The 27,748-nt window shown below is 44.3% G+C and overlaps 2 protein-coding genes across 2 annotated transcripts; one reads left to right on the forward strand and one right to left on the reverse strand.

Moving 5' to 3' along the window:
• The first annotated feature begins 1,436 nt into the window (after positions 1-1,436).
• Positions 1,437-14,006, forward strand: CFAP100 (cilia and flagella associated protein 100). The gene is made up of 14 exons (XM_062008675.1): positions 1,437-1,503; positions 1,909-1,995; positions 2,361-2,467; positions 3,858-4,050; positions 4,687-4,754; positions 5,410-5,573; positions 6,185-6,265; positions 6,862-7,284; positions 8,748-8,796; positions 9,375-9,526; positions 10,469-10,604; positions 11,340-11,542; positions 13,007-13,091; positions 13,896-14,006. Exons 1-14 carry the CDS (start codon positions 1,437-1,439, stop codon positions 14,004-14,006), a joined length of 1,926 nt encoding a protein of 641 aa, XP_061864659.1.
• Positions 14,007-14,586: 580 nt separating this feature from the next.
• On the reverse strand, positions 14,587-26,939 carry ZXDC (ZXD family zinc finger C). Its single transcript, XM_010203968.2, has 10 exons — positions 25,844-26,939; positions 25,215-25,367; positions 24,248-24,326; positions 23,996-24,126; positions 22,906-23,076; positions 21,679-22,364; positions 20,987-21,071; positions 19,093-19,265; positions 17,806-17,907; positions 14,587-16,801 (listed from the first exon to the last, which is right to left on the reverse strand). The coding sequence occupies exons 1-10, from the start codon at positions 26,937-26,939 to the stop codon at positions 16,715-16,717; spliced, it is 2,763 nt and encodes a 920-aa protein (XP_010202270.2). The 3' UTR covers positions 14,587-16,714.
• Between the last annotated feature and the right edge of the window lie 809 nt (positions 26,940-27,748).

The following is a 27,748-nucleotide window of genomic DNA, read 5'->3' on the forward strand; positions in this document are numbered from 1 at the left end:
TATAGAAAACATATGCTCCTGCACTGCTCTAGGACAATGGTGGATAGATTTTACTGGTTTATATTTTAGAACTGCTTGTATGTTTACTTTGCCATATTTTTTTCCTTCACAGCAGCTTGATGCTAGGGGAAAGCACTGAATAATTGCTTGGGTGACTGAAAACCATGAATGCCTTATCTATCAACTCACACAGTACTGGCTGTTGGTATGTAGCTACTGAAATATAAAAATGCCAGAGGTAGTGGAATATATGCCCACTGATTCCAGCAACAAAGTGATATTTTTATTTGCATTATTGAGCTTAATAATAATAATTAGCACAACCAGCACTTCTGTAGCTTTTGGCATTATTTGCAAAGTGATATGCAAACAATCTATTAAAAAATCCCAACAATTTGAAGCAAAAATTACCTTGATAAAATGAATATTTATAAGTTAATCTTAAAAACAGATCCCTACATTCTGCTAAAATTATGTTCCAAAGCACTTTTTATCTTACTTTCCATATGCATCCTCTGTCTAGTCCTGCTTTTCAGTCCTGTTCCCTGTAGCAGGAATTTAAATCAACCACATGAACACGAAGGTTTTTATGAGAAGGGTTTTAGATTACAGAAGTCAAGATGTGCACCAAGAGGGCTGCACATCCAGGTGTTTGCTGCAGCTCCTCTGCATATTTCACAGTGTGTTCAACTGCAGGTGTTTGACTGCCTTCCAACCCCTGCCCTACTGGGGTTTTCTCCAAAACTCACATCATCTCCAGGGGTTATGTTGTTCCAGGACACTGATGAGGAACCTCTAGAAAAAAAATACCCCATTAAGTTATGTAAAGTTCAGAAAGACATAAAATCTAAGCAACCAAAGAGGCTTTTGGAAAAGACACTCTGAGAAGTGAAAAGGAGAGAGAAAACATTTGGGATGTATTGAAACAGCCTAAATTCTCCCTCAGCCTCTCTGTCTCATCAACAGTGAAAGTTTAGCACCTCCAAAGAATAAGATAACTAATTGGTCAGCTGCAGAAACAAAAAACACCAAGGATGTGCATAGAAATGAAGGCAGATGAGTTTAGCTCAAAATACATAAAAACTGGAGGTTGTTCAGAGTAAAAATGGTGCTCTGAAATGGCCTTAAAAGTAGTGCAAATGGAAGAGAGTATTTTCTGCTGTGCTTCATACCAGGGCAGGTCAGGAATGGTCTCAGCAGCAGAACTGCATCAATTGAACTAGTATCTCACTGGACCCAGCTTACTGCCTTTGTTGATTAAAGTATAACTTAAACAATGGTCTATCTGTTCTTTGTAAGTGAGATCACTATGATTATGTCTTTTCCCCTAGGACCCATAGCAAGGACTACAAAAAGAGACTGGATTCGTAGCAACAAAAAACTAACCTTCAACAGTTTGCCAGCCTAAAATCAAACACAACAAAGTTCCCTACAGCATGTCTGTGCTGCCCAAGAATCATTCAGCCTTATCACAAGAAAGCTACAGCACTGAAGCAATTACTGGTAAGTGCTTCAGGGAGAGAAAATGTTGCTTGTGAACCAGTGATAGGAAGATGAAAAAGCAAGGGTATGGATCAGAACTGGAGCTGAGGGTAGAACAAGAGGCAAGGAATTCGAGTTGCTTGTATCTACAAATTGTTTTGTGTTTGCTTTCCCATCAGTGCCTGTGTAAGGAGGACTATGTTCTACACAGCTTTCACATAAGCCAGGGGTGAACACTTCCATTTTGGGGTCAGAACACAAATATTTTCCTGTTCACTGAAGCTTTTTGGTAACTCCTGCAGACACAAAAGTCTCAGTGGTTGAGATCCAAGAAGCCTATGGACCTCATCATGGCTGTAAAACCTACTGCATCAGTTACTAGCAGGTCCCAGCTGATTGATTTGTTTATGGTTTTCCTTGGACCAGGGTCAAAGACACCATCTCTACTCACAGAGTCAACATCTAGAAGTTTCTTTTTCAAATCTGAGACGGAAATTCAGCTTCTGCTCTCAGGTAAGGTTACAAGCTGCTCTGGCAGCTTCCTGTTGTTAGGTCAGAGGAGGAACTTGAATTCAGGCTTTTCTGCCCACCATCAGATGAGATGGGTAAAATAGCTCCAGACTAATCCTTGCCTGAAATCCTGACTTGTTTGGTAGATGTGGTCAAGTGACATAAACAATACAGAGGTCTCGGTTATGTCACTGGTTTCTTATAAGCCCTATCCAGCTCCTCGCTCTTGATTCAGCATTGTTCAGCATTCACAGCTGTCAGCACAGCTGCCCACCCTTTGAGCCTGATGCAGCAGATCAGAATCACTTTGCACCACATCCTGGTGTTCTGCCCTGCATCTTCTACATCCTCATCCATTCCTTTTGCAGAAAGCTCAGAAGAAGATGGAGAAAACACAACAGAAAACCCATTCACAGTTCCTCCGGATACCGATGTTTTCTCAATGGGGGACAAGGAAAAGAAAATGGCTAAGGAGGTATGTACACATGTTTTAGGCCAATGTACACACAAACACTTCACCAGGGCAAGTAACCAATCAATGTCACGCCAAAATATAGTGTGTGAGTGAAATAATAGCTGCCAAAGTCAGCAGAGGTTCTCCCAGATCAGCTTCAAGTCCACCGAAGTCTATAATGAGAGGTTAACTTTACCAAGAGCAGGTTTGAGCACGGGCTTGCAGGTTGCTAGGGTAAAATCTAGATATTGTCACTTTATTTACTTACTTCAAGGTGGATTCACCACTCCTTCCTGTTTCTGGAGGAGACACCTGAGACTGCTGCTAGAGTTGACTTCTACATAAAGCTTTGCAGCAAGATCTCTTGCCTTCCACTTCAACAGGCTTAGCTTTCTGCTTGAGAAGCTGTAGTCCAATGTTCGATGTGACCTGCTGAACTGCAACAAAATGCAACAAAATGCCCTAGGAAGGACAACACGGGTTTTATACCTTAGGTTTCTCTCCATAAGACAGGGAACTGCAGCCCACCAGAACAGAGATGTGTCTCAGCGATGTCTCTTTCTTTCTCACTTCTGCTGTGGACTTTCCTTAGGGCATGCAATCCAAAGGGGATGAGAAGTCGTGGAGAGGTTGTGACATGGAGAGGTCTGATTGCTGCACGTGGTTGCAGAATCCAGGCAGCAGTGTAGAAGCAAGAGGTCTTTGTTTCTAAGTCACAAAAAGAAGGCTCCAAACAAGTTTAAGCAAGCCTCCTCACCTCCCATTGATGACTGCTGTAGTCTGGTTTTCACTTGGGTTGAAGGTCACTATTTAAGTATGGGGAAGGGCTTATGATGAAGTGCACTGAGGATGTCTGCTGAGTGATGTTCTCAGCCTAACCCATATCCAAACTGTGCAGACAGCAAAGAAATACACTTCAGCCCATGTGAAAGGACTGAATGTGAACAATCTTTTACTCTCCAGAAAGCTCTGGAGCATATTTTAATAAACCCTCTCAATCTGAACTTGGTTTACATGCCCTTGTGCAGGTTGGACTGTGTTGGTATTGAGTGTGGGCTGTCTTGTTGTTCCCTTTTACTAAGGAACTTCAAGGATGAATCTGAAAATTTCCATTCTCTCCCAGGAATAATCCAGGAAGGAAAGATGAGAACCCTGAGTAGGTACAAACTGGCACAACTGGTAGCTGGATGCTGAATACAAATCGACAAGCTAATGAGAACAAATTGGGAAAAAAAAATGAAGTGTTTCAATTACCTCAAGAGAATATCACTGAGACTAGTCAGATACACCAGACAAACATGCCTCTAGCAGGGTATCAGTAACCTGCAGATTTCTACTCTGTGAATAACCACTCATGTCTATAAAACCACAGCAATGCACACAAGCTGTACACATAACTGATTTCTCATAGGAACGTGAAAGGATGAAGACCATGAAAGTCCATGAGAAAATGACCTACTCTACTAAAATAAAAGCAAAGCAAAAAGACTTGAGGAAAGCTCTCCAAAAGGAAGAAGAAGAGGAGAAGAGAAAACAGGCAACAAATGAAGAGAGACTGAAAGCTCTTCAGCAGAGTCTTATATGGAAGACAGCCATAAAAGAAGGTAGGGAACAGGATCTTTGTAGGGATGCTGCTCAGCTGGGTAAAAGCTTAAAGCAAAAACCAAAGAGGGAGAGGGAGTAGCCATTAGCTTCAGCTGACTTTGGTGAGCTCTTGCAGGCACAATAGTTATATCCTGCATCTTGCTAACCTCTGTGTACTGGGCCATCTCCATCTCATGTATTTACATGTGGAGCGTGTGTCACCTCAGCAGCCTGGGTTCCACCATCCTCTGTGACCTTCACAGTAGCTGGGAGCTCTCACAATCAGCTGGAAGTCAGATGAGAGTCTGCAGGACCTTGTGCCATAGACACATTTCTACTAAGCTAACCTAAAGTTGGATTTTAGTGGATGAGTATCTAAATTTTCTGCCTCTGGTATGAGGAGTAACTCTGTCATTAATGCCTAGAGGACACTGACCTTTGTAAGAACCAGATTCTTCACTCCATTCTACCTGGGTTTGCTCCATAAAAGTCCACATAACACCAATCCTAAACAAGGTCAAAACTATAATAAAATAATTAGTATTGCTGCCTCCAATACCAACCACATCCATGCTCACAGCAGCCCACACATTCACTTTGTTTTGCCTTGGCCATGTTTCCTTCTTTAGTCTTACCAACTTTACATCTAATTTCAGATTACTTATTAGAAAAGCAGAGCTTGCATGACTCCATAAATGACAGAAGAGAGATATTTTTACTTGAGGTACTTGGCTTTAACTTTCTGCTCATTTAATGACTCTTCCCTGTGTTGCTTTGGTTTGGCTTTTTTTCCCCTGAGATTCGTTGCCTGGAGGTCACACCAAGGTGGCACACCTTAGTCTGCATGGACTGACTGTCCAAGTCTTGTGTTTAAGTCACTCACAGCCTATTGGCCACCAATCCCCAGCCAAGAAAGAAAGGAACACAGATCATTCACACCATCCAGTAGCAGCACTGCAACTATTCCATTTGTGAGATGCAGAGAGATATTCATCTGTTGGCTTTTGCTGTCCTATACACAAACTATAGCTGGGAGCCATTCTGACCTCTAAACAAGGGATCCCTGTGCTGGAATATCCCCATTATTCACCTCTGTTGTTGTGCCATACACAACTGAATCAATGTCAGACAGGAGTTGATGCAGTGCTGGGACTTGTGGATTCTGTCTTTAATTTCACTGCTTATTTGCTATGTTACTTCTGAAATGTCTCCTGGCCTCTATGTACCTCATTTGCACTAAGACACATACCTTGGTTTGAAATCTTTCCCCTCTCTGCCAACAGCTGTAAGGTAGTAAGGTAACTAAGAACAAAGCTAAACCAATACACCTTGAAAATCAAGTAACCAGTGTGACTGTGTGCCTTTTGGGTTCATTTCAGTATGCAAAGGCAGTGAAGCGAGATGAGATCCAAAGGATGGAGAATACAGCAAAGAAGGAGGAAAGAAAACTGGAGAAGGCTGAACACTACCTGGAGAAGAATGTTGCCATGTTTGATGAGTTCCTGAAGGAGAAATATAAAAACTCTGTGCAAGCCTTGAAAATGTAATGACAGTGATGGAACCACCCCCGTGCTCCTTTGCACTGGAGAGAGGGGGTCTTTGGCAGGGTCTGCAGGGTTTTGGCTAGCAAATACTTTATGTATGAGTTTGCCCAGAGTTACAGTCCTGATGATGTTTTCTCCTCACACATTCAATGAAAGACAGGAAGGAGAACAATAGCTGGAGAATCCCCTCATTGTAAAAGCCCTTGATTTGGCTACGGCAAGGAACCTGCTGTGATCCCACCGCTCCCATTCTTCTCACAACATCCTTACAAGAGGGACATGCTTCTGCCCTGTCTCTACAGCAGGAAGAGTCTCCTAAGTGAAGTGAGTTGAGGACTTTGGGCCATTACAGATATCACAAGTGCAGAGTAGCAATTGATGCTCAGCAGCAGCCGAACAGGGAGGCCTTAACTTGAAAGCATCACTGTGACACCATGTGCTTCTTGCTCCAAGCAAGGCCTTCAGGCAGGGCCCAAGCATCACTAGGGATACATCTATAAGAGAGATTTCTTGTGCTCCTCCCATCTTTTTTCTCTTTTTATGTGCCTCAATTCACTATCTACTCACTGCTAAATTGTTTCATGGTTTATGTTTATGCATTCTTCCCTAGTGCTCAAAAAGAACTCACAGCAAAGACCAAGAAAATAACAGAGATTCGGGCAACCACTTCCCAAATAGGGAATGTGCAAAGGTAACACACACTGCACACCACTGCTGCTCAGCCTTTAACAGCCCCTACCCTCGCTATACTCTCACATCTCTCGGGGAAAAAGGGAACCAGGGAAACATATTTCTACAACTGTACAATTTTAAGAGTCAATTTTTTTCAGCTTTGTTTCCCAGATGCTGACTTTGTTTCCAAAACAATTCAATGAGTCTTTCATGCTATTTTTTAGTAGTAGAAATATTCCAAACCTCAAATTAACTGCCTAGTCCCAGATTATAATCCAAATGAAACTAAGTAATACATTTTAATGGTGACCTAGGAAAAGACAAAAAACCCCCAGTAATTCCCATTATGAATTGAGCTGGCAAGATTTCTCATTCATTTTCAAGTATAAATTCCCAAACTAGCCATAGCAAGGATCTGGCCACAGAGATGTGACCAGACAGCTTCCATGTGAGGAATCACAGAGAACACACAGGTATTTGTCTTTACACGTCTGGGAAGACATGTGCCCTCTTGACCCTTCTCTAGGTAAAGCTAATACCAAGAGTTAGAAAGAATCTGTTCCAACAGAGGCTTTCCTCCTTGATAACAAACTCTGTCTACTTCTCTCAACCCAGTGACATATCCAGATTCAAGAATACTCTGCAGGAGTACGAGACATACAGGGACTTCCTCTATCAACTATGTCCCAAAGAGTGGCAGGAAAAACATGGTAAAAAACACACAAAGGAAAAAGGTTTGAAAACAGTATCCAAAGCTGACCAAGAAAGTGCCTTACCTCACGTCACCAAAGAGCCAGGTGAGTGCCAGAGAAGAGCTACCCACTCCTCACTGGGACAGCCTCTTGCTCTAAGTGTACCTCTCTTCTTGTCTCCAGGTCAGGCTCTGACAGCCGGGACAAATGCTGACTGTCCCTGCAGCAGCAGTTGTATAGATGTGCCAAGTTCCCTGCTGTCTTCAAAAAGTTTGGATCTCAGGTCATTACATGAGATCAGGCAAGAGCTGAAAAACTTCTTGAAGCCTCTATCAACAAGAAAACTGTAAGTACAAGCTAATGCAAACAACAGAATCATGGAACTTAAGTTCTGTGAACCTAAGAATAACAGACTTTAGTACTGAAGACAGCATTCAACTGTCTAGGAGTCAGTACAGGGGAAACCTAGTCCTCACCTTTGCTGCGAGAACACTGAGAGCTGGGTCTTATTGTAACAAATCAAAATACCAGTAGAAAGCCTCCAGGTGTGCAAGTAGGTACAACTGTACTTACGCCAACAGAGCTCCATCCTCAGATCTTCTGCTAAGAGCCTTGCCCAAAGAATTTGTGCCTTGATGTAACCCCAAGAGAAATCGTAGACCTTGGGCACTTGTCCTGCAGCAAAGCTTCTCTGTGGCTTTTTTGTGGCCAAGACACTACTTTCCAGAGTTGGTCACAGCCACTATTCAAATAGCTGCATGTTGTTTTGCTGTTCATGAAGGTCCAGGGCCAGAGCAGACCCTCACTGCAGTGACTGCTGTGGCTTAGGCAGGGCCAGCCTCGGAGAAGGGGGGGCAGATGGCAATATAAGACAAGTATGACCAGCTCCAGCTTCTTGAGGTAAATAAAGCAATTGCCTGCAAAAGCAAACCATGAGTGAGTGGTGAGTCTCATAAGGCCAAAACATCTGGCTATGAAATAGACGTACTTGAAGCAAGTTGCTGCTCACAGGACCATTTGATCACCACCACATGGCAGGTGCCAGCTTCTCCCAAGCAGGCCTGACACGTGCCACTTCAAATGAAGCTGCTGCAATTACAGGCCTGCTGCCACGTGTCAGAAGCGATGCAGACACAAGTGAGGCTGGCACTAAGATACTGCAAACAGAGGCTTTTCACCCCTCTATGGCACAGGGTGACAGACGCAAGCTAAGGTGATGAGTAGGCTCTGTTGCCCTTATCAGTCAGGCACCTCTTGCCTTGCTCTTTCCACCCTTGTGCTGACTTGTTCCTGGGTCTGAGCAGGGAAGAAAGAGGCACTGCTGGTTAATGGCAACAGCCTGTGCAGAGGAAGCAGCACTCTACAACTTTCTCACAGGGCAGGCAAAAACTGCAGACTCTCATGGTGGCTACATGATGTTTAGGAGTACATCCCACAAAGAGCACAAGGCTTTGTCTGTGCTCACTGAGCTGCTGCCTGAGCCTTCGAATATGACTCTTACCTTGGCCTTCTCATTGCCCAAAAGCCAAAACTTCCCATTGAGTTTAAAAGCATTTGGATCACCACCCTCAGTTCAGGCTGATGGAGCAGAGCCTGGAGCAGCTCAAAAGGCAGCTTGTTTTTAGACAGACCTAGCCCCTGCCCTGCATGTTTGTGTGACCCCTGGCACCTCCCGATCCCCAAAGAGCCCACAGCCATGGAGGGCCAAACGTGTGTATGAGCACAACAGCAGTGTTAATAATTCACTGGAAGGGTCTCCTTTGAGCTACCATTTCTCTAAGGGCCTGATACACAAAATGCTTTTTTCAGAAGTTCATTGGAGGATGGAGAAAGTGAAACCTGCTCAGATGAAGACGAGGTCAGAAGTCTCATGTTGAAATATTTACACTTTCTGTTTGTCCTGTGTCATTTATAGATGGGACTAATTTCTCTCACCTTCTAACCATTCATTATGGTATTGAGGAGTTACTATAGCCACTAATTATAGATCTACACTTCAAGATTCATAAACATTCATGTTTTAGCAACATGCATTCTATATGCCTTAGTTTTAACTTTTAACTTAACTCCTCCACTTGCCAAAAGCCTACCACCATCTCAAAGCTTGCCATCCTGCAGGTATAGAATGGGAGATCTGAAATTAGTGAAGTTATTGGTTTATGTCTGAAATGGAAGTTTTCCCTTTCACAGATGTTTGCACTACTTTTTACTGCCCAAAATGCAAGTTGTTCTGGGGAGCGAGATACTGAGGCAGCGTAAGGCTATGCACATGGTGGGAGGAGCAAGGTGGGAGACGTTGTACATGGATAGTCACAGACCTCCCTACCTGGGAGAGCATTTGAATACCTGAGGCTGGTGCAGACCAATCTCCAAGTAGTTCAATGAAAAAGAAGCTAGAGGAGGATGAAAACTCATCACATTTACTTTCCACTCCAGGAGGCTGAGTTCTACTTTACTGATCCTCAAAAACTGCTGTCTCTTTTCACGGAGTTGAAGGAAGAGAACTTGTCCCTCACCCAGAATTCCCAGGAAATTAAAGAAGATTTGGACAAGGTTCAACACACTTTCATCACCACACATGAAAGCATGTAAGTGTGACCCTAAAAGCGGTGAGACAGGGTCCCTGTGTCCCAGCTTTCAAACACAGAATCATTACAATTGGGGAAGACTTTTAAGATCATTGAGTCCAACCACTGACCCACTCAACACTGCCAAGCCCATCTTCCCCCACTAACACCTGGCCATCAGGATGCATGCTGCAGACCACACATAATGCTGTTCACATAGCACATAACACAGAGTCTCTCTCTCAAATCACTAACTTGTGAGCTCCTAGAAGAGTATCCCATCTATGTAATTTAGGAGATAGAACTTGAGCTTGAGACTAATTCCCTAGTTATCAAGTCATGGGCGTGGAACTGATGCCTTTAACATCCTGAAGTGGACACAAGCCAGAAGTATCATGTCATTCTCATAAAGATCAAAGGAAGAAATAAGGCATGTCCTGGAGTGATCCAGACCAGCACCTCTTCTGACCCAATACAAAGCCTTTCAAGAGGAAGCCAGTTGATAGCTTATGTGCAATGGTGGCAGGTGGACCTGCTTTGTCAGGGGGTTGGACTAGATGATCTCTGAAGGTCCCTTCCAACCCTACCATTCTATGATTCTCTGATAATTGCAATGTAGTATTTCAATGGCAGGTAGACACACATATTCCCATTTAATATGTAGCTTATAGCCTTCTGAAAGTTTTTAACTCTACTTCTCTCATTGACTTATTCAAAACTGTTGAATGTTTAGCTGTGTTACTTTTCCCTCCCCCACACCGGCAGGGAAACTGTTATTCCAGAAAAAAAGAGAACAAAGGCAAATTCTCGCTGCTCTGAGAGCTGTGGGTGCAAGTTCCCCGAAATGGCACAAAGCAATACCCCCATCTGCCGGCAGCAGGAGGGACGGCCCCAGGCTGCAGAGCAAGACAGTGCTGTGCTTGAGGTGCCTTTTCACAGTATCTTCTTTCTTTTCTGGCCTAGGAAGAAGAAGTTAGCAGAGCTGAAACAGCAGATAGTCACCCTCAAAGCCTCGGTTGCCAAGGAAGAAGAGAGAGTAGCAGATCTGAAGCTGAAAGTTCAGCTCCTTTCCTCTGTGGAAGGCAATGCTGATGACCAGGTACATCCTACCATCACGTTACCATAGAATCAGATAGAATCATAGAATGAGAGGGGTTGGAAGGGACCTCTAGATGCACATAAACTGTTCCTCTCCACCAGCCAAATCCATCCTGTGGAAAAAGCAGGCAAGGGGTTGCACTGGGGAGGGATCACCACTGTTTCTCAGCAATGGAGCTACAGCAAAGGTGGGTTTGGGGCACTGGTGAGCCAGCAAACTGGGGCAAATGTGTTGCTCCATGCATATGCAGCTGTTGTGAGGCGGGAATAGGGCTCACAGAGGCAAGTGGGCAGCTGTAACCTGTCCCAGGCCACAGCAAAGCCAAGATGATGGGGCCAATGGAAGGATGGCTCCATATCATCTGTCCCCCACTGGTACTAAGCAAACCAGGAGACATGCAACTGAGTCTTGCTGAGGGAAAGTGACTCCCTGTGCATTTGGAGGGATGTTGTGGTAAGCAATGGCATTGGGCATCACTTGTAGTTTTGGGGTTTTTCTCTCATTCTCTTTGTTCTCATCACAGTTTTATTTGATAATGTTATTAACATTACTGTTATTACTACTTTTTTTTCATTTTAATTATGAAACTGTTTTTATCTCAATCCATGTGTTTTACTCTTTTTTTATTGATTCTTCTCCCCATCCTACTGGGGAGGGAGAGTGAGGAAGTGGTTGTGTGATGCTGAGTTGCTAGCTGGGCTTAAACCACACCACCATGCCTCCTCTCATCTCTAGGACAAAATGCTCACAAGCCTGAACAAAAAGGTGATGGAAGTCTATCGCCACTGCACTGGAGAAAATGAGACAAACCTGCAGACAGTGGAGATGCTAATGGTGATAGAAAACCAGCTAAATGGTTTACTAGCCAACCTGGAGAGAATCCCACCAGACAAGTTAAAAGAAGCTCAGAAAGCCAAGAAAAAAGAATGGAGGCTAAGGTAAGATAAAACTCTCTTCTGGAAATGAGGCTTCTATTTTTAATGAGGCTTCTGTTGACAGCCAAAAGCAAAGCCACGGAAAGACCTAATTTGTCAGATCAACCCAGGAAACTGTAACAGTGATCTGAAAGCCCACATGGCCAGTCCACTCCATTTTACTTCACATTCATACTACTTGCATTTCCTGATCAGTGAGCATCAGTCCACCGCTGCATTAGAAAAGATCTGGAAGCTACAATAGGAAAGGGCAAAATCTGGAAGAATAACAAATAAAACCCCACAAAAAAATCCCACCAAAACCAGAATCAATGAGGAGAATCATCATTTTAAGAAGATGATTTGCAGTAACAGTATTTCAACTGATTAAATAGAAAATGACTCCCCTGTAGTTATTTCACACAAAGTCTGACATGCCCTGATGTTTTGTCAGGCTTCAATAGGTACATGAGGGCATTTGCTGGCTTTCAAATGTTTCTTCTATAAAACTCTGAAGATTAATTTCTATTATTAAATGAAATATTAGCATATTAACACAATAAATATAGCTCCCAAGATGAGACCCATTCCTTTTGGCTCAGTTACACACATGAAATTTCCCCTCACAAACAGCAAAGATGCAATGAACAGCTGATTATATCTGGATATTCTCAGGTGAATCAGATCCAGCAGAGAAAAATAAAGAAAATAAAATAGGGTGAGGAGTTAAAGCCAGAAGAGTAACGGTTCTCTCCTACTTATTCTCCTCTACAACTTTCTTCACCCTTGTAGTAGAAAGGGTGTGATGCTTCTTCCTGATGTTCTGTGAACAGTTTTGCACACTTACAAAAGAAATAAGACACATTTATTCTACTCTGGAGATGAAGAATTCGGGAGGGAATCTGATCCTCTCCCCCCAAAAAAAAAAACCAAACCAACCAATCAGACAAAAAAAAACCCCACTCCAAACCTTTGAAGGGCATTTAAAATTCTCCTAAAGATCATAAGGTTAAGGATCCCATTCCCTTCCCCTACGGTGTTCCATAGCTTGAGCTGTTCCAGCACTTGATTTCAATAAGGAGTTGGAGCAAGTTAACAGTATCTGCATCCACTGTGCCCATTTAGGCAAAATACAGCTCTGTGGATGTAAACATATGTAAACCTCTTCTACTCACACTTCTGCCTCACAGACTTGGTGAAAACTAAGACACAATAAGCATCACTCACAGAGCTGGTGAACGTCCTGGTCAACTGCAGAGCTTAACTCACATGAGCCAGGGCATATCTGTAACACAGAACAAGTCTGACAGCTCCATTTTGCAAAGCTTGACATGCTTTTTTCACCCCTCCCAAACCCCTTTGCTCTGGTGGTCTCATTGTTAGATGTAAGATGCAACATTAGATGTTGATGTCACGTGTAAAGCGCGATCAGCACAGCTGCACGTCACACTTAACCCATCCTTTGTTCACTTCCTTCGAATGGCTCAGAGAAAAGCTGAGACAACAGAGGCAGGAGGAGGAGGAAAGATTGCAAAAGATCCTGGAAAGATCACAGGCAACTGTAAAAAAACAGGTAAGTGCAGCAATCCATAGGAACACCGTGCCTCAATAGCCCACTTCAGACAACCTGGAAGTATCTGAACATCAGGTATTTAAGGAAAGAGTGTTACCACAGGCCTCCATAGCTGGGTATGGGATGTAGCCTGGTTTACAGGGCTAATGTAACTTCCCCACCTGCTGAAAGTCAGTTATACTGAGAGTTATTCCTGCTCAATGTTCTTCCATCAGTCTTCTACTCTTCTGTCTTGATCACATGACCATATCATGAAGCCATACCTTGTTTGGCCCATTCCATGTTACCCCAAGCTGAGAAGGCACAGTGTGGAGCTTTAGGCACATCTCACAGGTTAATATGAGTGTGAGGACAGCCCAGGTCTGTCACACACCAGGCCACTGACAGCCTGGGCAACCGAGAGCATGCACCATGAGTTCCTGCCCCTTCACCAAAGATAAAGTAGAACAGTTCTGCAGGTTCCCTCGGATATTTCTTCTGGTCACCTGCAGAGAGAGAGTCTAAGTCACTTGCTGAAGACAGTACAGCACCTTGCAACTTCCCTTCCTCTTCAGACAGTACAAATAAGTCAGAAACCAGTTGCAGGTGCAATAGCATGTTGTAGAAACTAAAGTACAAGCACATGCAGGGTCTCGGGGTGCTTGACACTCATTTGCTAATAGAAAGAAATTGAATAGACACCTTAAACCCTGCCTAGAAAACAGTCAGCAAGGGACCTTGGCCCCTGGCAGTGGAGCAGCTTTAGCTGTGTGATTTAGACATGCTACTCCAGCACTGATGCACACATCTCTTCTTCCTCTGTAGAGTGGCGGGAAGCTGATGTTTTGTTTCAGCTCACCTGCCAGGAAGGGAAAGAAAAAGCACAGACAAGAAATGGACAAGGAGAAGGAAGAACAATCCTACTATTTCACTTGACAGCACAGCCTTAACCACAGCATGTAGGGCTGATGCTGCTCTAGGTAAAAAAAAAAAAAAAAAGGCTTTCACAGATCTACTGTCTTCGCTCAGTCGATGAACCTCTTGGTCCCAGGAAATTCCCTTCTTCTACCTTGAGGTCCCAGGACAAGTTCCTATGTCAGGGAACTCCTTTCTTTCCCCCCTCCTCCTGGGCCCTTAATGATCTTTTGCCTATTAAAAGTACATTAAAATTCTGTCTGGTTCTCAGGCTCCTTCTAGCAACACTGTTTCTCTCATTCAGTTTTTGACACAAATCCGCACAAGTCTGACTAAGGAAACGTATAGCAGTCCTGGGTAACAAACTCTAAGGCACAACTAATCCAGGCACCTGCCAGGCATTTATTATAATCACCAATCTGTGGAAGGATTATAAAAAACAAAGGCTATGCTTTAATCCAAAGGATGGGTTTCACACAGACTCCACCCCAGCAGTGGGGAGAAGGTACAAGCGAGGGAAAACCAAGAGTTCTGCAGAAATCAAGCTGCACAATTAGCTTTCTGTCAGATGCATCCATACAAAGAACAATACCCAGTGACAAACTGACCATAAAAAAAGCTTTATTAACCCTTTTGCACCAGCAGTTCTTCAGGTATCCATTGCCAGCAATGGAGTTGAAGTCGAGTGATCCAATTTTCGGCCCCAAGAGGTTTGCACTTTACATTCACTTACAAAGCTGAGTGAGGTACATTTTCAGAAGTAGAAAGATTTGGTTGCAAGTCTCATAAAAAGATGGAGTGTTCCTTGGCCGTTTTAATAGATAAGAACTGGTATGGTCCTTGAGAGCAGAATGCAGGCATTGGGAGCTCGAGGCGTCTCAGCTTCCGAGGGAGAGCGTGGTGACTGCTAGAGCAAGACCCAGGAGTTCCTTCATCATGATTCCTCCTCAATCTTTCTACCTCTCAGAAGTGGACTCCATGCTGCAGTCACAGCTACCAGGTAGAAGATCTCATCTACCAGTTAGTTTTGTTTGGAAACCCAACCTGAGAGGGTGAGGAGATTCCCCAGACATAAGCTATAAACTCAGGATGAGAGGAACAGAGACCTCAATGTTCAGAGTTAAAAGGTAGAAAAAGAAAACTGGTTCAAGCAGAGGATATAACACTGCCTACAAATCCGGAGCTGAACTCAAATGTAACCTGTATGCTTTTTTTTTCCCCCCTACCCAATTCTCCAACTGAAAAAGAAAAAAGCATTTATCTGGACACATCCACAGTTCAAAAGGCACAGGAAATAAAAGCATTTCTGAACGACCTCGTGAGAATTCAACACCGGTAGAACTGTAAATAAATAAATATGTGCAAGACTGGAAAGATCACAACGTTCTCCTGCATGATGTGTCTTATTTCTGTACAAAAGAATACACATACGTGCATACACACGCCCCTCATGGAGAAGAAAAAACAGTACATACACCCTTTTGTCAAACTCCTATACAGAACTTTATAGGCATTCAGTACATCACTATAAGAAACATTTAAATTACTACCGTAAAATGTAACCAAAGGCGGTTTGTTTTTCCTATTCGACCCTATATTTATGTAGGTGTCTGCAATCCAGATAAAAGTACAGTACATACAACCTCTCCCCCTGCCCCCAGGAGAAACTGCAGTTTTTCAGTGGGGCAAAGCTTCCTAGGTAACAATTCCCCTCATAAAATACTCTGACAACTGCATACTCCGTAAACCAGACGGAAGCTCCACGTGCACGTGACACGGTGGGATATCAACAAAGAACAAGTGGTAACAGTGTTCAGGTGAAAAAAAAACAACCCCAAACAAAAAGGGAGTGGCCAGTTTACAGGTAACTTGGCAGCAGTTTATAGATGAGACAAAAATCAAGGTGCTTAAATTTACATGACGGTCAACATTTCTCCCCAAAAAGGGAACACAAAGATAAACCAAAGCTCTCAGATACTGCTGGACTCTTAGCTAATCACTTACAGTGAGACAGTTCTATTGCAGTTTCCTTTTTCAAGTTTTGCTGGAAGAATTCAGCAAAGTATTTGGGACATAGGAGCAAGGAAAGGGAGAAACTCAACATGAGCTACAAACTGATTCACAGCTAAGTTAACATTTAGAATCTAGCTTTCTAAAACAAAGATTCTGGAGCATCTCATTTCCATGGCATAGGACATTAATTTTGTTACATGTGACACTTTATTCCGGTTTTCTGCCAAAACACAGGGGCCAGAACAATTATTTTTCGTGTGTGTGTGGAAAACTCTTGCAAATTTTAGCTCTTAATTCCTCAATGCCACTGGCTCCAGCAAGAGGCCAATGGAAATTTTTAACTGTTGTAGGCAGGATTATAAATTTGTACTTGTTAGCTGTAGAATACTTGCTTTCTTGTGAAAACAGTAAAATATTACCTCAGTTTGAAGTTTAATACAATACTTCTCCCTGAAACAACACTGTACAGCAGTCTGCCTCAGTCTCTCCCAGCCACCAGGCAGACAGGGTATCTTACACAGGCACATCAAGTGGGAGTTACATTTTTTAAGAAAGTCTTTCCACTGCAACTGTCCTTAGCAAATTGCAAAGAGTGCAACCAGAAACCCAGTACTCCTACTTTGCTTATTTTCCTTGGAAGAAGACCCACACAGTTCTCTCCCTCTGTCGTGACATGATTGCCCAGTTGGTTTCCAAGCAACTGTTCTTATTAATGGTCATTCCAGATCCTGTAAGTTTATTGTGCTCCCAGTGAACTGAGAGTTATCAGAACCTGCATCATCTTCAGTGGAATTGTGTGGTTCCTGTTAAAGCAAACAGACAGCATGAAGAGTTCAGTACTTTCACCTCTGGATGCTTTGAATGCTTATCAGTAAGATTACCTTGACATTTATCCAACAGCAGAGAAATGTTTTGAATGGTTTAGAGGAAACCAAAACCTTCCCTGCTTTTAGGGACTCACTCAAACAGTGCTGCTAAGGTTTTCTTTGGAACACCCTAGGTGAGCACTACTAATGGAGATAAATCTAAAATCACTGACTCTCTGCCTTTCCTCTACTAACTCTCTACTGTGGTCAATGATCATAGTACTCTTCTTGTATTTCTAGGTTTACCACAGTAAGCTGCTGCTCTGAAATACAACAGCTTAATTTTCTACCCAGGAGAAGCACACTTGGCAAGAATAACTGTATTGTAAAGTTTACCTAAATCAAAGCCCCACCTAGTGAAGTAGAAAATGTGATTTATGGACACACTAACCACTCACTGCTGCTCCTACCCACCGACATGCAGTTTACTGGAGCACAAGAAGCTGTATGAAGCTCTCCACATTCAAACTACACAGACATTCAGTAGTTAACAGGGGCAAGTAATGAAACCAAGGACTGTAGAATGGAGCAGACATTTTCATTTAACTGCCATTCCCATACAGACACCTCTCTGAAATCTAGGCTCAAGATTTTATTTCCCACTTCCCAACCTTCCTGTTGCCTCACATACAAATTCTGATCCTCCTTATTCATCCACTTAATAGTTGATGGAGATCTTCAGTAATAAATGAGAAACTTTTAGTTATTCATTACCTGGTAATAGAAGAAGAAAAACCACCACCTATGACACGTCAAAGGCTGGTAACATATGCAAGATAAATCTTGCAGTGCGGCTCTCTGCTTACAACTTCTTCTAAGTGAAATTAAACTCCCAATGGAAAGCAAGGTATTTTTCATTAGGCAGAACACCAGAGTGTTCACAGTAAACTATCTTCACTTTCAAGCTAGGCAGTAAACTCAAGAGCTCTAACACGCTGTACCTGAAGTATGTGAACGGGTAAATCCACTGTAAGCTGAGAATGTGACGAGGAGGACTGAGAGCTCAGCTGAAAGGGCAAATCTCCCTCTCCCGGGGAATCATCCTGTGAATCCAGAAACATGATGCCATTACAAGAGTCTCAAGCATCTCAGTACAATATGGCAAATTTGACTCAGCCTCACCATCTTCAAAAACCTGCTAAAGCTACTGCACAGTACTAGTAAGGCCCAGATCCACAAAGACACGTGGAGAGACAACTATCACTTAAATCTGAACACATCTCAGTGTACAGTATCAGCCTATCATAACCAACTCAGAAAATTGGCAAGATCTGAAAAACAAGAAATGGTTCATCTTCTAACAAACATTAACACTCAGGAACACTCAGCAAGTTTCATCACACTGTGTGAAGCTGAATCTTCACAGAAAAGTTGCAAACATTTACACCCCTAAAGCAATCAGAGAGATGGAGAACCCTGCCCATAGCTCCTTCCATACTACATGATGTTAGGAATGAAGTGGGAAGAACTTACCCTCTTCTCTGGATACTATACAGATACACAGCTGGCCAAAAACATATTAACCACCATGCTCCACTGATCAGCCCACATTGATTATTAAGTATTTTTAGTATATGTATTTATTATTACTAACATTTATATATGAGTATCTTTTTATGTCAGTCTTATTTACCTTGTTAATGAGAGAGAAGTGGAGTAAATATAAGAATTTGGGGGGAAGTGTTGACAAAGATTGGAGGTAAAAGTCAAACTCCTGTGCAACGTCCTATGTTAATGCATGCTAGTAATTCCTCCCCTTTGCAAGAAACATTACCCCATACTTTATGACAGGAATTTAACACTTTGGGATAGGAACACAGCATATTTTTTCCTTCTCCCATTTCCTGCATTAGGTGTACCAAGCCTAAGCAGCTGAACAGGATGTTCCCACAGTTATAGTGCTCGTATGTGCCAGGCTGGAATCAATATTAGTACTAAGTCAAGTGAAAACACATTACTCATTTCCATAGTGCATCTGTTTGTGCCCCCAGCAGTTTTATGACTGAACCAGCCCTGCTTTCAAGCATTTCTACGTGTCTCCAAAATCAGTTTCACACAAGCTTCCCAAGAAAGTGCTTGTTGCAGGCAAGTGCCCTAATGGATGTGGTACCTACTGCAGACCTCAAGATCCCATCTAGGGGCAGTACTACCTGAGCTCAGGTTCTTCCATAAATGTGCCAGTTTGAGTAACAGAGAAAGTGAACATGTCTTTCCTCCCAGGCATTTACCTGAAGAAGCTGAATTTGCACATACTGGGCTCCAGTGGCAGGGTCCCTTATTGTCAGCCCTCCATTTGGCAGAACTATGTTGCCACCCAGTCGACTGCCAGGAGTGGATGATGAAAAGCTGGTGGGGCTTACTTTACCGCCTTTGCTTTTCCTCTGACCAGAGCCAGATGCCCCTAAAAGAGAGGAAATTGAATATTCAGATGGTCAAAAGCAATTTGTCAGTTTCCTGCTAGTATTTTTAATTTTCTGCAGTTATTTACACTACACAGCAAACGCCTGGAACAGTGCAATATAATTAAGCACCATCTGATAACTGCCAAAAGGCCAGACAGCAATCAGCTGATGATCTCCAGCTGCTGACTGAGCATCCTTTTACATGAATGTCATTAAAACCACATCACAAACTGCTAAGCTTAGGGCTCACCCCTGAGGTAGTACAGAAATATCAGCATATTTGTGGAGTTACAGAAAGGAATTAGGAAGTAGAATTGTATTTTCTATTTTTAATTGTGCAACTCATTTCCTGAGGAGCCATGTACATCCTTATTCCAAACTGTAAAAAGAGCTCATTTATTTCCAGAAAGATTTCAAGGACTGTTGAGTACAAAAGGCCACAGAAGTAGAACTATCACAGCTCTAAGTGTTTTCCAGTTTAAAACAGGACAAACCAGCTGCTTGTATCATAAACTGAAAACTAAGTCAAAATAAATGTAAGGGTAAGTTTTTGGGGTTTATATCTATAGTAAATATAAACTTTTATAACTTCTTTTTAAACACTCAACTTCCCTCTATAGTGTCCATTCAATCTAGTTAAACCAATTAGAAATACAAGACCCTTCAGAGCACTTTGAGAAGCACACAGTAGCATTAAGGCAACAGCTGCTGAAAAGTGGACTACTAGGTCATTTTAGGAGACATGCAGACTAAGCCTCTTTTTGAAATAATGTCCAAGGTGTTGGATGACACATGCAAAGGTCTGGTAATACAAACACATTTACAACTAGCTCCATGAAGCAGTTATCCTTCCAAGTGATGATTCGCTGAACCAGACCAAATTTATGCAGGTATGACTTTTACAAATACAGAAACACAACAGTGCTCAATCAGACCTAATTTCTTAACTCACCTTAAAAATGATCACCTTGATTTTCAGAGGTGGAAGGTCTAAGAGACAGCAAGGAAGAACTAAACTATATATACACATATCTGATACTCCTCCCCAGCCCCAAGGGTAAACACAGCTCAAACACCTGAGCTCATGCAAGTCTAGCAAGATCACATCTAATCTGACAAAGTAATGATGTATAATTCGCATCAGACAGCTCTGAATCAAATTACAGTTTAAGAGGACACATACGAAATCATGACCTAAGCCTCACTCTGCACAAGCATCCTCTAAAAGGCTAAAATTTAAGAAGAGAGCTTTAGTATTTCTAGGTAACTGAGAAATAAATTCCCTAACACTAAATACACAGTTACCAAGGGAAACACAGGGGCAAATCAAACCCAGCTATGTTTTCATTGTCTGTACAGAGTAAAATAGAATCCACTAGTTAAGATCAAAAGCATGAAAAACAGAAAGTGAAGGGACTTTAATTTTTTGTTTGTTTGTTTAGTAATAAACGAAAAAGTAAATGAATAGATGGAGGAACAGTGTCTTGTTAACAATCATGAAATGTATGGTGTAGGTTTCTCTGTAAACTTACTGTGAATTTGATATTCCAGAATGTGACTATCCTGAGTAACAGATGGTGCACCACATCCATAATTGTTTTAACTAGCAATAAACCAAAGGGGATATTTAACAAAGTACTCAGATATCTGCTCCCATTCCACTGCCAAAGACCCTAAATAATTGCATTTAGTTAATTTAACAAAATCAATGGCTTCTCACCTGTGCTGCTCCCATTCCCTTTTTGTTTTCTTTTCTTGGCTAGCTGAATGGCTCTGTAGTCTGTTCTTGCAGACCCACTGCTCTCCTAATAAAAGGAAAAAAAAAAAGCCAAGAGATGCAAAGTTTTTTGAATGCAAAAACAAACCAAGACAATACAGACGGATGAGTTCTCAGCTGTAATTGTCTTTGACACTGTAAACGCTGAATTCTAGTTTCTCATGCTCTTCTGATTAGAGTTTAAATAAATTCCCTCCCTGAATTCAACACACACACAAAAAAGCCAGCTCCACGTGTTCAGATTTCAACAATGTAAATGTATACTTTGTGATGTAAATAAAAAGCTATGTTTTCAGCAACACAGGGCAGAAAAGTCAAAGAGTACTTAAAATGAGACTGAGGTCTCAGAGGAAAACATTTCAGTTACTCCTCCAGCCCAAACCACTCCCTGGAACAAAATGCACAAGATACACCACACGTTCTTGTAAATTCCATTTCATCCTCAGACAGATGTCTGCTGATTTTTCAATCCCTTATTTTGAAAGGTTCTCCCTTAATGCTCCTCACCAGATTCCAGAATCACTCCACTGCTGACAACACACTATTCAACATAACATTCTACATTCTTCATCAAAAAAAACCCAAAACGCACGATATGCAAAACCTCATAGAAAGGGGTCCCATTTCCCACATACCAAAAATGAGCTGCCAGTCACTGTGCCAAGATCCATTTCTTTCTGTGCACTGTAGCTCCCTGGAGGGTTGGAGAAGACAAACTGTGTCACTACTTTGCTGCCCTCTTGTTGACCGACAACGTCCGAGACGGGAAGCAAATTCCGGTCAACTTTCGTCGGTGTGAGTAACTCGGGCACATTGGCGCTGCCCAGGCTGCTGGAAGGAGTCAAAGTGGCTGTGTCCATTGTTAAGTTATTGCTGGATGTCAGACCGTGCATATCCTGACTGGAATTCCTCACTGACAGAGATGCCAGCGAACCCAGGGCTTCTGCATTGACAGTCTGGACATCATCTAAATTTAAAGTGCTTTGCTGTAGAACTGTTGCACTGGTTCCCAGCAAGAGAGAACTGTCCAGGCTCTGCTGCATATCGCTGCTAGCCACCAGGATCAAGGGATCCACTGCCTGGCTTAGGGAATTGGTACTGACAGGCAGGTTTCCTCCGAGCGTTGAACCCACCGAAGCAACATCGATGGTGACAATTCCAGAGTTCACCAGTGCCATGTCTGCTGTGATTCCAGAACTGTTGCTGGACACGTTGGAGAAGAGGGATACTAGGTCCACATTGCTGAGATCGCTTTGTCCCGGACTAGTGAGTTCACTGCTGGGTGTGAGGGAGCTTGTTGCTTCGAGTTGAGTTAGGAGATCTGGAAGAGGAGAGTTTGGTTATAAGATAGATCTTTCTGGGAGGAAAATTATGAACAATCAAAGAAGGAAGCTTAAAATTGTAGATCCTCGGCCTATTAAAACACTTGCCAACTTCCATGAAAGGAAAAGCAGCTCACTCAAGTAAGTTCACTTCTTTACCAGGAAATTTCAGTTGCAAAAGCACTTAGCAAAAGACAGCACTAAGGCAGTCCAGACCAAATTAGGCTGTAGAGCGGAAAAAAGAGTGCAAAACAAAGTGCTTTTAGTCCTTGCCCATATTTTACAGTCAGAATGGACAAGGACAAGCTCTAGTTCACTTAAAGCTGCAATTCCTCAGTTTTACACAAGACAAGATCAGGTCTCCCTCTCTGACACTCAGTTACAGGTCCCACTGAAAATTTAAGAGAGGAAAACTAACTCAACTCTTTGTGAAGATTCTGCCATTCATATCAATGGGGCTCAGGTTTCAACATATCTCCCTTAATAAAACACTGCATTTTTCCCCCTGCACTCTCCTAAAGTTTAAAACAAATACTTTACCTGGGCTGAAGTTATGCTGTTTGACCATATGAGTCTTCATACTGTGTTTGGAAGTGAACAATTTATTACAGCTTGACACAGGGCAACGAGTCTTTAATGAGTCCACATCCTGAAGATGTTTTTTGGAGTGGATGTACAGACTACTTCTCGCTGAAAATTTTGCACAACAGCCTGCAAGAAGATATACAAAGCTTTCAAGTTTTGTCAAATTTCAACTTGATGTTTATATTTAGTATCTTAACAAAACAAATCAGAGTAGCTCTGCAGAACTCCCTTTGGGTTTTTTTTGCAGCATCTGTGCATACATTCAGAGGAATCAAAAGACAAACATGCATTTCTTTGGTTTACATCAAGGACATCTCAGTGGGTAGGATAGTTCAACAGCCTGTTTCTGACAACAAGAAACTCTAAAATCATTCAGTGTAACCCACAACCTTCCCCTACATCTTAAATGTAAACTCTTTACAATGACTGCTGGCAAAACCATTAAAAAAAAAACCAAGTAGAGATATTTTACTTTACAATGCAGAATATTCCAGATCAAAACCTTTGCTCCTGGAGAACATTACCTCCATCACTTCAGTAGCCAAGAAACCCGCAGAGTATTAGGGAAACTCTTGTATGACCACAGACACCACTCAAATGACCATCCACCATCCCAGCAGTCTACCCCAGCATAACCATCGAGCACACTCGAGATGACTTGCCACAACAGTAAAATGTTGCTTTTAAGGTGTTACACAAGACTATTTTTCACTACTTCCAATGAATCAAGTGAAAAAGTTGAGCTGGAGAAACTGAGTATCAGAAGCAAGATTCTCCAGATTAAAGAAGTCCTTCTCATCATAAAGAAAAAAAAATCAAGTCGGAGCACAAATCAACATTTTCTCTGCAATCCATACATTCGAGAATGATCACTCACTCAGTCACAACAGCTTCTGTTTGGTTTTACCTCTTCAGCTTCTCTTAAAAGACTCACTCTAAATTGTTCCAATCATGCAACAAGCTTGCATTTGGCGAAAAGGCAACATACAACCTTCAGGCAATACACAGGATGAATAACAGTTAACATAAAATAGTTGTACAATACCTTCTACTGGACACTCAAAAGGTTTTGTACCAAGGTGAGTTATACTGTGTCCCTTCAAGTGTTCTGCTCTTGTAAAGGACTTTCCACAGCCTTCTACTGGGCACATAAATCTCCTGTCATCTTCATGTTTCCTTCAAAGGAAAGAAATTGCCATTAACATGATTAAATCTCCTTCTGCTCAAGTACCGGAAGAAAAACAAAGAATGAAATAATCAGCATGTGACTTAAGGCAATGTAATCAGAAAAGGCTACCTTTTGTGTCTCAGCAGCTTGGACATACTGGTGAAAGACCAGCCACAACCTTCAAAGTCACAGATAAAAGGCCGTTCACCTTAAGCAAACAGAAGACATGTTAACAATGTGGAAATACACACTGCAATAGAAAATCTCAAAAGCTACAGAAATTGAATTAATTTAAGACAAGAAGACTCAACCACTCTCTCCTGCAATTCACTGCAGAGTACTCATATAATCCAAGTCCTCTTTAAGGCCTTTGCATCTTTGTCCATCAAGGAGCACATGTCATTATCAATCCATCTCATATAAATCTGAGTTACTGTGGAAGTGCTTCAGTAGCCAATGACAGCGTTATTCAAAACAGTAACACAGCTGACTTGGGGATTTGTTTTCTGTTTTCAACACCTGGGATTACAGGTCATTTACACCAGTGAAGGATGTGTAGTTAGTCTGAAAACAAACAAACCTCACACAAACAAACCCAGTAAAACAGAGCACGGAAGAGAGTACACATAATTGTTTTCAAAACATTAAAAGGCTGGATTTCAGCTCAGCAGTGGTCCTTGCAATCCAGGACTGCTCACAGGAGTTGAAATTTGTCTTCTTAGTGCATACATTTTACCTGAACACACCTATGTCCACGTTCTGAGAGTTTTTTAGCTGTTTGTTTTGATCAAGATTACAATTTACACAATGTTGTGAACCTCTATGAATTTAGGAATAGAGTCAGGATCATTTTTTTCTGAACAAGAGTTCACAGAAGCCACAGCTTTGCATGTCCACAGGTACTTAGTATTCAGCAAGCTCACTCAGTGGGCTCCTATCCCCAAGAGGCTAAGTATCAAAGTTTTTCACTGACTCCAAATAACTCATGTCACCCTGTCACCCTTCGTGACTTCCAGTTTCTTCAATAGACCAAGGTCCACTCTTTGTGTATCACCTTCCATGTACTTCCCCAGGTACAAGTCACCCTCATGAATACCTGTGTGACTCCTCATGTGGATTTTCAGTCGGCAGGCTTTGTCATACTGCTTGTTACAGCCAGGGAATGAACAGGAGAACTGTTCTTGCTCTCTGAAGTGGGCTCGATTATGGGAGAATAATGCACTCACTGTTATAAACGTTCTTTCACAGCCTGGGGAGAAAAGGGAAACCGTCATCAGCTTAATACAAAATTGAATCAGAAGAATTACATTTCATTCTCCTTCCTTTTCCAGGCTATTACATGCTGGAAACCACAGAAAACAAAAAGAGAGCGCAACCCTAAACTACATTCGTCCCAGACATGCAACTACTTAGCCAAAGTGGGCTATAGGAACGCATACAGCCCCATTTAAAGCATCCTACTGAAGACTTGGTGCTGCAACTTCAGGCGTTTCACCAGAGCAGCACAAAGCCACGTGTAACCTGACCAGAAAAGGCACAGCATCCTCCAGCTCCCAACTTCTCCCTGGTGATAACTGAGATGGCCTACTGCAGGGGCTTTCCTCAAGATTCTGGGGGCGAGCCGGGGAGGAAGGAGGGGCAGTGGGGAGGAAGTCCTCTCCTTACCCAGGCGAGGTGCTTTTTTGGAAAGGAAGAGTAGGGAACCAAGCCCCAGAGGCGGCTTACCGGGGAAGTCACAGCGGTAGGGCCGCTCGGGCTCCAGGTGGCTGCGGCGGCGGTGGGCGGCGAGGCGGGCGGCGCTGGGGAAGCGCTGCCCGCACGCCTCGCATTTGTGCGCCGCCTCCTGCTCGTGGGCGCGGCTGTGGGCCCGCAGGTTGTAGACGGTGGTGAAGCGCTTGGCGCAGCCCGGCGCCGCGCAGGCGAAAGGCCGCAGCTTGTCGTGCGAGTGCAGGTGCCGCCGCAGCTTGTAGGCCGTGGCGAAGGACCAGGCGCAGCCCGGCACCGGGCAACCGAAGGGTCGCGCCGCCGCCGGCGGCCCCGCCGCCCCCCGGCCGTCCTCCCCGCCGCCGTGCGCCGAGAGGCGGTGCAGCCGCAGCTGCTGCTTGCGCGGAAAGGCCTCTCCGCAGCGCGGCTCCGGGCAGGGGAAGGCCGGCGGCGAGCGCGGCCGCGGCCCACCCGGCGGCTCGGAGGGGCTGGCGGCGGGGGGCGGCGGCGGAGCGGGTGGCGGCGGCGCGGCGCCCGCGGCCTGCTCGGCCCCGGGCCCCAGCGTTAGGACGCCGTTCTCGATGCGCACCACCAGGCTCTGGTTGTTGATGGTGATGGTCCCCGAGAAGGAGCCGTCCTCCGCGCCGCCGCCATCGCCGCCCGCGGGGGGCAGAGGCGGCGGCGGGGGAGGCGGCGGCGGCGGCGCAGCCGAGCCGGGGGCCTCCTCAGGCGGCTCCGCGGGCGGCGGGCCGGGCTGAGCGCGCCCCGCTTCGCCGCCGCCGCCCGAGCCGGCCTCGGCCGCGCCGCGCACCACGTTGAAAACGAGCAGGAGCCCATCGTTGTCGGGCGCGGGCCCCGCCGGCGGCGCGCAAGGGCTGGGCGCCGGGCTGACGCCGGGTTCCGGCTTCTCCTCCACCAGCAGCACCGGGAAGCTCACGTAGAGGCCCGACGCGGCGGTGCTGGCGGCGGAGGAGGCGGCGGCGGCGGGGGCCGCCGGCTCCCAGTCGGGCGGCGGCGGCGGGCGGCGCGGGGCGGCGGGCGGCGCGGCGGGGCCGCCATGTTGGGCGCCGGGCCGGGCCCGGGCCGCCTCCGCGGCGGGCAGCCCCTGCGTTTCCATCTTGGGGGTCCCTGTAGCAGCGGCTGAAACCGGAGCCGCGGGGCGGGGCCGGCGCGGGCCAGCGGGGAAACCCGGAGCGCGGCGGCACGGAGCGGACGCGGCGCGGGAGGCGCCGGCGAAACCCGGAGCGCGGAGTTGCGGACGGGGCGGAGCCCGGGCACCGGCGGACGGGCAAGGGTGGCCCGGGGCCACTCGCCCCCCTCGGCCTGGCGTCTCCTGGGAGGAAGGCTGACCTGGGTGCTATTGTACACCAGCGAGCTGCTGCACAGCAGCTTGTTCGGTTAATTCCACTCCATAGCCAGATCGGCACTGTGGGAATTGTTTCCATTTGAGGGATTATGCCTGTATATTTATTCCTGGTAGCAGCAAGGAAGAAGCTGTGCCAGAGCTGAGCAATTCTCACCTTGCAGTCACACTTGGAAAGTTGCAGTAGGTAATTGCTTTAGCAAAATATCCTGTGCACCATCAGCATTATGAACCAGAGGCTGCAGAGGCCCTGTCCCAAATGTGGCGAGTACCTGTCTCACCCCAGACAGACTCCCTCGAGGGAAGGTTGGCCTAAACAAGGGAGGGCAATAAGGAGAGCCAGGCAGAAAGGAATAGGCTACAGGGAAGGAAAAAGGACACAAAGAGAGCTACTTGATCCTATACAAAAAAAGTCCTAGAGTAAACACAAACTGGTTTGTGTTTGGGTTGTTTTTTTTCACTGCTGTGCAAAGTTGTCTTTGGGAAAAAGTTCAGCTGTCTTCTGACTCTCCCATACTTAAGGAAAGGTGAAAATTATCCTGTATTGGCTATAGAAATTACAG

The sequence above is a fragment of the Colius striatus genome, chromosome 15, assembly GCF_028858725.1.
Source record: "Colius striatus isolate bColStr4 chromosome 15, bColStr4.1.hap1, whole genome shotgun sequence".
Lineage (NCBI taxonomy): Eukaryota > Metazoa > Chordata > Aves > Coliiformes > Coliidae > Colius > Colius striatus.